This window comes from Conger conger, chromosome 11 (genome assembly GCF_963514075.1).
Source record: "Conger conger chromosome 11, fConCon1.1, whole genome shotgun sequence".
Lineage (NCBI taxonomy): Eukaryota > Metazoa > Chordata > Actinopteri > Anguilliformes > Congridae > Conger > Conger conger.
The window spans coordinates 2340701-2350700 of NC_083770.1; the positions used below are offsets into that span (position 1 = coordinate 2340701).

General features: G+C 42.5%; 1 protein-coding gene across 2 annotated transcripts in view; it reads left to right on the forward strand.

Annotated features, from left to right (window-relative positions):
• The window catches only part of LOC133140265 (netrin receptor UNC5C-like), a 213053-nt gene extending 209112 nt beyond the window's left edge, over positions 1-3941 (forward strand). For both annotated transcript variants that reach the window (XM_061260042.1, XM_061260043.1), the window contains one exon: positions 3401-3941. In XM_061260042.1, coding sequence (XP_061116026.1) covers positions 3401-3560 — 160 coding nt within the window. In that variant the 3' untranslated portion in view covers positions 3561-3941. The remainder of the gene's footprint in view (positions 1-3400) is intronic.
• The last annotated feature ends 6059 nt before the right edge of the window (positions 3942-10000 follow it).

Sequence of the window (10000 nt, forward strand, 5' to 3'; positions counted from 1 at the left end):
GCCCTTTTTTCACAGTATCTGCGGGGGGAAAAAACGCAAACAAACTCCGTTTTCGGCTATTGAGTTCATATCCCAGCAGGGGCCGGCTTATCGGAGGAAACAGAATGAGTGGGGGCGGGTGGTGTGGGGGGCTGTTTGGTAGTGTTAGGAAGAGGGGGCGTTTGGAAGGGGAACGAAGAGAACTTAAATCCCAGCATCCTCCTCCTCTCTCGATGGTGATGGTACACGCAGCCGTGAAGTGCTCACCGCGAGGCGTTTATCAAAACCATCTGTGTTCCCCGTACGTCCACACACTGAGACCGTGAGCCGCTTTAGGGCCAGCACAGACCAGCCCAGTGCTCCAGAAGATGTGGGCTCTGCATTGTTTTGTGGTTTTCTTGGTTTTCCGTGGTTTTCCAGGTTTTCCATGGTTCTCCAGGTTTTCCATGGTTTTCCAGGCACTTGGAACAGATCCCAGCAGCAAGCATAGCACAGTGTCCGTGACGTAGTTTTATTTTTTTCTCCAAATGCAAATAGGTTTTTTAGGTTGTGCCGTCAAATAGGAAATCTTTTTATGTCACATTTATTTCTGGGTTTCTTTTAACCCTGAAGCCCACCTGCAGCCCACCTGCAGCCCACCTGCAGCTGGTAGCTGAAGCTGTTGGAGGATAGGCCGCGTTAGGAACGTGAGGAAGGAGCCGGGCGCTGAAGGAAGGAGGGAATGTTATGCAGAAGAAACGAGCTGAAGCCGGGCGTGGCCGTTCAGCGCACGGAGGGGGTTGCATGGCGACCGAGAAATGAGTTCCAGTTCTTACCGCCAAAAATGACATGTGGAAGCTGGGATGAACTGTGTGGTGAAAGGGGCAAGTTTACAAAGTTCACCATCTCTTTTGTATTCAGCACTGCGTATCTGTTACAAGCCTGGGTTCAAATAGTATTTGTTTTGGATTCAACTACAATACCTTTTCTGCATTTGACTAGGCTTGCCTGGTGTATTGGAACAAATGAAGTGATCCCAAAAGTGTAAGCCCCGCCCATCTGCTCCTCCTTGCAGGCTCAAATTCACCAGGCCAGATCAATAGAGCACTGACAAGTACTTGAATCCAAAACAAGTACTATTTGAACCCAGGTCTGATCAGTTAAGAAAAGGCTATGATCTTTAGAAGGAGATCTTTAGAAGGGGGCCGTGTGAGTGGGGGGGGGGGGGGGAGTTCATCTTTTGGAGGCTGTGGAGACCTGGGGCTCATTCTGAATCTCCTGGTTCTTTGCCGACCCGGACATTGATAGAGGTCCATTAAATGTTCCTTAACCCTCCTTTTATGTTAAATATGGAAATAATAGTGCCTGTTCTTTAACCCTCATAGTATGTATCTATGTGTCATGGTACGCATACGGAACAAGACTTCTGAAAACATTGTATGTTTACTATTTAATCCTACCAAAATGGAAAATGAAAAAAATCATACAGTATCAAGATGAAAAAAAGGGTCAACTGGTTTTCAAGAGATGTCGAGTGGGGTCAAATTTACCTGAAACATAATAGTGGGGTTAAAGGCTCCTGTAGGCCTCTCCCCATCTGCCACATCGGTGACTGACGTGGATTTTAGCCCACGTTTGAAGGAGCATGGACGTTCTGTTTACCCGATTCACACTCTCAGGATTCCTTCACAGCGTTTCCAGGCTTCAGGACAGAGTTTCTGTCCTCCTCTTAGGAAGTGTGAGGGGGGAATAAATAAGCGATTGGAACGAGCCCTTGTACTTGCATGCCTGCGGTAATGCGAAAGGTTTCCAGAGGTTTCCAGAGGTTTCCAGAGTGGCTGCCAAGCTTATTTCATTGTATGCATTATTCAAATGTTAATTTAAATTATTCATTCACATGGGGTGAGCAGTTCAAAGTTTCCGAGGGGTTTTGCATGCACAGTATCAGTGATGACATGAGCGTGTGATCATTGCTAAATGCAAGATTTTTAGCATTTAACTGCTTCATTTTCAACTATAAATGTAGATATATTACTAATAGATGTAATAATGAATATATTAAGCATTAAATAAAATCTCTTACTTAACATTTTAGTCCAAGTGCCCCTATGGGTACAAGTGTCCCAGTTTGGGAGTGAATTCTGTAAAGATTTGTGGAGACTAAGAAGTGTAGGAAAAGCCTGCTTGCTAACTGAACTGCGACGGTGGTCCAGGGTGGTCCAGGGTGGTGCAGGGTGGTGCAGGGTGGTCCAGGGTGGTGCAGGGTGGTGCAGGGTGGTCCAGGGTGGTGCAGGGTGGTGCAGGGTGGTCCAGGGTGGTGCAGGGTGGTGCAGGGTGGTCCAGGGTGGTGCAGGGTGGTCCAGGGTGGTCCAGGGTGGTCCAGGGTGGTCCAGGGTGGTCCAGGGTGGTGCAGGGTGGTCCAGGGTGGTCCAGGGTGGTGCAGGGTGGTGCAGGGTGGTGCAGGGTGGTCCAGGGTGGTCCAGGGTGGTGCAGGGTGGTCCAGGGTGGTGCAGGGTGGTGCAGGGTGGTCCAGGGTGGTCCAGGGTGGTCCAGGGTGGTCCAGGGTGGTGCAGGGTGGTCCAGGGTGGTCCAGGGTGGTGCAGGGTGGTGCAGGGTGGTCCAGGGTGGTGCAGGGTGGTCCAGGGTGGTCCAGGGTGGTCCAGGGTGGTGCAGGGTGGTCCAGGGCCTTAATTGATCAAAGATGTTCTAGAAAGTGCAAAGACCTTCAAGATGAGGAGCCAGGCTCCTGTTCACCTCCTGGGTGAAATATGTCATCTTTTCTGACTTTTATGTGCTCTACTGGTCTTGCCTGGTGCAGTTGAGCCATACAAGAGGACCTGAAAGAGTTTTCTCATAGGTTTCATTAATGGCACGCTCAGTAAAGTGTGCACTCTCAGAAATAAAGGCATGAAAAGTGCCTAAAAAGGTATAAATGCTTGTCGCTGGGGCGATACCCAATCGGTACCTAAAATGGGACCCCTAGGCAGCAATATATGCATAATTAATATGTACCTTTTTTGGAAAATATACAAATTTTTACCCAAAGAGAACATTACTGTACTTTCAGGGTACAATTTGCTAAATTTGATGACAAAAATGTACCACTGTCACTTAATGGCAAGAACAGGCCATTCAGCTCAGCAATGCCTTTTCCCACCCTGATGTATACCTACTGCTTAGTTTGCCTAAAAGCTAAATAGTATCTAGCACTATATCAAACAAAACAAGGATTTCATTGGCCAAAAAAAATGATCTCCCACGTCCAGCTCAGTTGAGGTGTGGTGAGTGTTCTGGCACAAAATGGCTGCCATCACATTGCCTAGTGGGGAGTATCCCCCTCATCACTGTAAAGTGCTTTGAATGTGAGAAAAGCGCTATATAAATGTAACTGTTTATGTATCTATTATGTATTTGAGCCAGGTTTGGTTGTATGTCTCGGCAGGTACCTGAACTACTTTGCCACCAAGTCGAGCCCGACGGGTGTGATCCTGGACCTGTGGGAGGCGCAGCACTTCCCCGACGGAAACCTGAACCGACTGGCCGCCGTGCTGGAGGAGATGGGTCGTCACGACAACACCGTACCCACCATGACGGAACACTGACAGCGCTAGGCAACCGGTCCGCAACCGACGGCAACGCCACGCGGCCGCACCCCTCCGAGCGTACGTCAAAGACGTCGAAGTGGTGAAATAAAGAAACGGAAAAATAAAACGCTGATCAGGTGACTGCCGTGCCGGCAACTCATTTTTCAAATAACAACAGCGACGACAACTAAAAAAAAAATACAAAAATAAAAATACTAAAACGGACGGCGATACGAAACAACCACAGAAAAAGCGGATCTTCTCGTTAGCCTTACCTGTACGTTCCTTGGTACAGTTTCTTGTTTTTTCTTTATACAGTTTCCTAGGAAACGCCTTATTCCGCCGTCCATGTTATGTGGATGACCTCCTACACCGGACATTGTTGCGTGTAGGATACTCAGTAACAGGGAAGGGGGGTGGGTGGGGCGGGGGGTCATAGCGTCGGAGAGGGGGGGATTCAGGGTGGGGCGGGGGTAAATAGGGGGTTTGGTAAGGGTCAGAGAGCAGGAGTGGGTTCGGGGGTGGAGTGAGGCGTCACCCCTGCAGGTGCAGGTGTCCGATGGAGAACCCAATACAGCATCCCACACCTGCACCACAATCTCCACCTGCTTTCTGCTGTATATCACACCTTATGCTTGTCCTCTCTTCTTTTTAAAGATACTCAAGTACTCAAGTCATACATATATTTACACGTATATGTATGCGTATCACGTTTATTTATATGCATTTTAGAATTTTCTTCCCTTTCGGTTATTTTATGCAACAATATATTGTGCCTGTATATCTTTTTTCCTTTGTCTTATTTTATATTACATTTACTGTTCTCTGGCGCCACCTGATGGACAAATCCATTGAAACCAGACGTCCTCCTTTTGCCAGACACGAACCGTTACAAGCAGTGTGTAAATATACATCCACAGAGTACTTTGTAATACACGTACGCCGTTTATTGTTTCTTTTTAACATTATCATTGTTATTGCTTTATTGTGTTTTTTTCGCTCAATTGGGGTGGGTGGGGAATCTTAATTCTTTTAGTCACAATTTTGTGTACCCGCCGAATTGTTGAACAAAGGTGCATTCGAGCACTTGCCACTTCTCTTTCTGTGTAAAGTGTGAGGCACCTGGGCCAGGCGGTTTCATTTTCAGCGAAGGAAGAGTGTGTCGAAGACGGCCGTTTTGCCCTGTCTGTACGAAAGTGAAACTGACCAGGTATGGATAGTGTTCTCCAATACGGTGAGCAGCCAAGACGAAGTACGCTGGGTACCATCAGTCAGAAGCAATATTCTAGTCACCGGTAAAATAAAATGAATAATCATTCGTTATTTAGCTGATGCTTTTATCCAAAGCGACTTACAGTTGATCTGAATAAGCAGGGGACAATCCTCCCTGGAGCAATGTGGAGTTAAGGGGCCTTGCTCAATCGCGGCTACACCGGCGTTTGAACCACCAGCCTTCCGGGCCCCAGTCATGCACTGTGCCGTAGTCACTAGGCTACAGGCCACACCAGTGCTAACCTAGCCTCCCTCCCTCCCTCCAGTGCTAACCTAGCCTCCCTCCTTTTGCAGATTAAAAAGTGTTTCAGGTGGTTTGATAAGAATGTTAGGAAAGGAATAATTAATGGACTATTTAGAAACTTTAATATTTAATCAAGTTTACGTTATTGATTTGGTAATGGAAATTAAACTGATTTAAGAATGGATATTATCCTTTGTTGGGTGCATTCACCTAAATTAAGCCAGGTCTTAGAACATGTACATTTACACTCAAAACTAATTATTTAACCAGCCAAAATGTGTACTGATATATGTTTATTGCATTTTTGTCGTGTACATTCGCAACGAGTTTCAGTGCTCATCCTTCACTTTTTCGTGATGTTGTGCTTGCAGTTGTTTTTAGAGGTCGGTTTTTGGAAGTTATGCAAATAACCAAACAGTCACATCCCAGGTAAGAATTAGATTCGATTATCGCATTAGAATGAAAAGATCAAAACTCGAAGAATCTACCAATTAAACATATCAGAATTGTATTGTTATTACCTGTTTTAAAAGTCCCCAAACCAATTACGTACATTGTTTTGTTTTCTAAGGAACTTTTTTCAGGGTCGCTGAAAGAATATTAATGAACATAGGGTGTTTATACATTCCAATTTCACAGGTATATACTATATATATTTACTAATAAATGGAAATAATTGAAAAAAAAAATGGACAAATGGTCATCTTATGAGTTAATTTTGTATTTATTTTTATGCTTATATCAGCAGCTTACAAAACCCCTAATTTATTGAGTCAATACAAGGACAACGATCCAGTCCTTTCTATATGGGTGTCCACGTACACAGACAGTTGTATTGATAATCTAAGTCACGTCCAGTAGGGGGAGCTACCGCGTCTAACGGTCCCACGGTCTTACAGGTTCTTTAAAAGCGCATCTTTGGATTCGACAGTTTTTACCTGCCGATGTTGAAATAAGGATCAGCCTTTCAAACTGTTTTGAAGTGAAAGGACATATTTCTCAAGGTGTTTTCACGAAACAGCCTGAACCGTTTTTCAGAAAGCTCGAGATGAGCGTTGTTATTTTCCGTATCTATGTGCTGTTTTTGGCTGTGTATTCAGCTACCCTGTCTCGACGGATATTGTGCAGCTGCGGAGAGTTTTCAGTCGCGAAGAACGCATGTTGACGGCAACACGTCGAAACAAGATACAGGAAAGGCGGGGAGGGGAAACCGGTAAAATATTGTGTTTAGATAATGAAGTATGTAAATGCATTATGATGTACAGACATATTTTTACCATTTGTTTCAGTATATTTAACTGCAGTAAAGTTTAGTAGTTTGTAAGTTTGTTTTTTGTCTATTTTGTTTTCTCTTTATAAAAGCTGTCCAATTTTCTAAAGCTGTGTCTACTATGCAATCTTGGCATCCTTTATAAACAAAATGTACTAATAGAACAGTGCTAGCAAGTGCATTACATGAACATTATTTTACCGTTTATAATGAATATTATTTGTAAAGTGAGGGTGGGACCCCCCACCCTTGTTTGGCACGCTTCATGACTGATATTTGCAAATGCTTGCATCTCCTCTGTCAAGTTCTGTAAAAAGTGTAAGAAAGAATTTTTAAACAAGTAATAAATTATATTTATAAGCAACTCTGAACACGGAGTAAATCTCGTCTTTATTCTGTTGATGTCATCCTTAGTATTCCTATTCATTCCTGCTACGAAATATCACACAATGTCCAAATATTTCTACATTTTTCATGGTTCAGGATTTTATGGTAATTCTATCTAAATTTATTTGTGATTCTGGTCATTTTGATGTCAGATAAGATATGATTGAGTCAATTAAATAATTAAGACCAGAAGTTGGCACAGAATCCTGAAACGGATCAGCCCTTGTTGTGCACCCTTTCTCTACAGTGAAGACTGATATTAAATGATAGGATTTGGTTGCTATTCTCACTACTGGACTAAAGGTGGTACAACCAGTTCAATTTAAGGTGGAAATTACTTTTTCACAGAGGTGATATGGGTGTTTGGTAACTTTTTAAATGTAATACATTTTTTTTTGTGTTTAGTCAGATTCCCTTTGTCTAAAGATCTGAAACCATTCTGTGTGACAATTTGGAAGGGGGAAAATGCTGTAGATCAACCCTCCTGGTGACCTGGTGATCTATATGAGTCTTCATACTGATTATGGGATGAAAATCTTTGTACCTCTGCATTTTCTACACAGCTGCAACACACACTCACCGAGCACTTTATTTGGAACATTGTCACTTTATTACACCTACTTATTCATGTGATTATCTAATCCGCCAATAGTGTGGCAGCAGTGCAATGCATACAGTCATGCAGATACAGGTGAGGAGCTTCAGTTTATGTTCACATCAACCACCAGAATGGGGAAGAAATGTGATCTTCGACCGTGGACTGATTGTTGGCGGCAGACAGGGTGGTTTGAGTATCTCAGAAACTGCTGATCTCCTGGGATTTTCATGGACACCAGTCTCTAGAGTTTGCAAAGAATGGTGAAAAGAAACTCAGTGAGCAGCAGTTCTGCAGACAGGATCGCCTTGTTAATGAGACGTCAGAGGAGAATGGCCAGACTGGTCAAAGCTGACAGTAACATAAATAACCACACATTACAACAGTGGTACGCAGAAGAGCATCTCTGAACACACAACGCATCGTAACTCGAAGTGGACAACTGCAAGTCTGAAAAAATAAGTCTAATAAATACCTAATAAAGTGCCCACTGAGTGTATACTCCTTTATTCAAAGGGTGGATGGATAGCGGATGTTGGCTACTACTGCTGAAAATAAGTTGTACTGAAATCATAAGCCTAGTTTTTGGCCTACGTATGTTTTTTCCTTCTTTCTTATTTCTTAGACTCATAGTGGCTTCCTTGACTTGACTTTCAGCGGTACAATGGTCTTCAAGTTGACAAATGTCAATAACCATCTCCCGTGGCAAATCCCCCCCCCCCTAGAATCAAGATGCGATACTGAAAGTTATCATATCTGCCATATGGAAGTGATTGAATACACCCAATTAATTAGAAACAGCCGAGAAGCCAACTGATGAATTACAGGGCTGTAATGTCTACATGGATTATCGAATATGGATGAAAATACCCTCAAATTAACAGTCTACACTCATATTAACCTCATACTCAACGTTCATTTCAATTTCAAAGTGCTGGAACACAGAGCCAAAATAACTTACCACTGTCAAAATACTTAAACTGCACTGGGAACAAAATCCAAACAAACAAAAAAAAAATGGAGAAGACATGGAACAAAGCACTTAGCTGAAACCTTAAAATTCACCATCACAAAAAAACAGGTCTTTTTATATTTATATATGAAAAAATAATAATAATAATTACTCCTCACAAAGACTCTTTAAAAGTATCTTCTCTAACTGCAGAAACCCCTTTTATTCTTTTTGGGCATAATAACCAATCAGATAATGAGTCAACTGGCTGCAGCTGAAGCCACATGCAGGGGACTGTAACAATATGAATGCAGATCCAGGACCATTTTCATCCATTTCCTCAAAGCAAACACCACAACAAGATGAGACAGAAACCATTTATTAGGGGAATGTTAAGCCTGATACATAGATTGCTTATAACATATACATTCACTCTCATTTACAGGTATGTACAGATTAAATCAGGCACAAGCCCTGGGCGGAGAGACAATTCTGTACACCATAAAAAAACAAAAACAACACAAACTTCAAGTCCATCATCAATATGTCAATATTTCTCAACAATATTTCTCACAAACTGGTGCGGGAACATTGGCATCAGTGTTAGAAAAACAACCTAAAAGAACTACAGCCCTAAAATCAAAATGGCTGACGTGATATGTCTAGTCTCCATTCGCAAGCCTGAGACAGGGAACACTGCTGTTACCAAAGAAACAGAACAAGATTGTGGTGTACTGAGGTCATCGAGACCCACTTATTCCCTTTAGATTTAGGACTCCTGTCCACACTTAGAGTATGAACACTCCTGCCGCAGTTTTATTTAGCATTTCTTTTACTGAAGATTGATAGCGAGGGGAAAACGTGTTGGATCTAACCTTGACTGCCAACCCTAACAAGACAAGGCATTCTAACACAAACTGCTGTTGAAGGTCAACAGCAAAAACAACATTTTCTTTCCACAATGTATATTTCTCATTTCAAGATGATTAAAATAAGATTACAAGGAAGGATCATTCTGGCTTGCATTTTCACACGTTTCTTTTTTTAAATTGATGATTTATTTCCCTCATTGAGACAGTTCTTGTTGAAGAAGAATTGGAATCATGTGAGAAAGTACTTAGTAAAAAACAGTACATTACTTCAAGAGAAATATTTTAATGGAAAAGGAAAATATTACTTGTCGTGTGCTGAGGTGGTTCTTTAATGTGATATTTGAACGTATCCTTTTATTTTTAGTATTAGTCTTAGTATTCCCATTTATTGTTTTCAAAACCATTTGCAAGTGAATCGAAATGAAGCTGCAAGAAAATATGACCTTATTAACATCTATCAAATGTACTAAACTGACTGCATCCGTGAAATTCGGAGACACACAAATGTACGAATGAAGTATGCGTTTTATCAGAATTCACTTGGGTTTTTGATCCTTCATGTTCACTGAAATTATATTTCATGGTATTACAGTATGTCTCATTTCATGCCAAGTTTGCAAAATCATCTTCAACGGGGGGATAACAGCTTCACAGGAATATAAGGGCGTACTGAAGGCACACTGTTAGATTAGTAGAGCCCTGTTGTCAATGAGTAAACCTACGGAATGATAGGCTCTCTTTTACAAGTGCTTCCCGCATGTAACGGGAGCATCAGCAACTGCTCTTCAAACCAATTCCTAGCCTAGCCTAACCTAGCCTACTCCAAACTCAAGGCCAAGGCACAAAACTGAATTGTGAAAAACTTG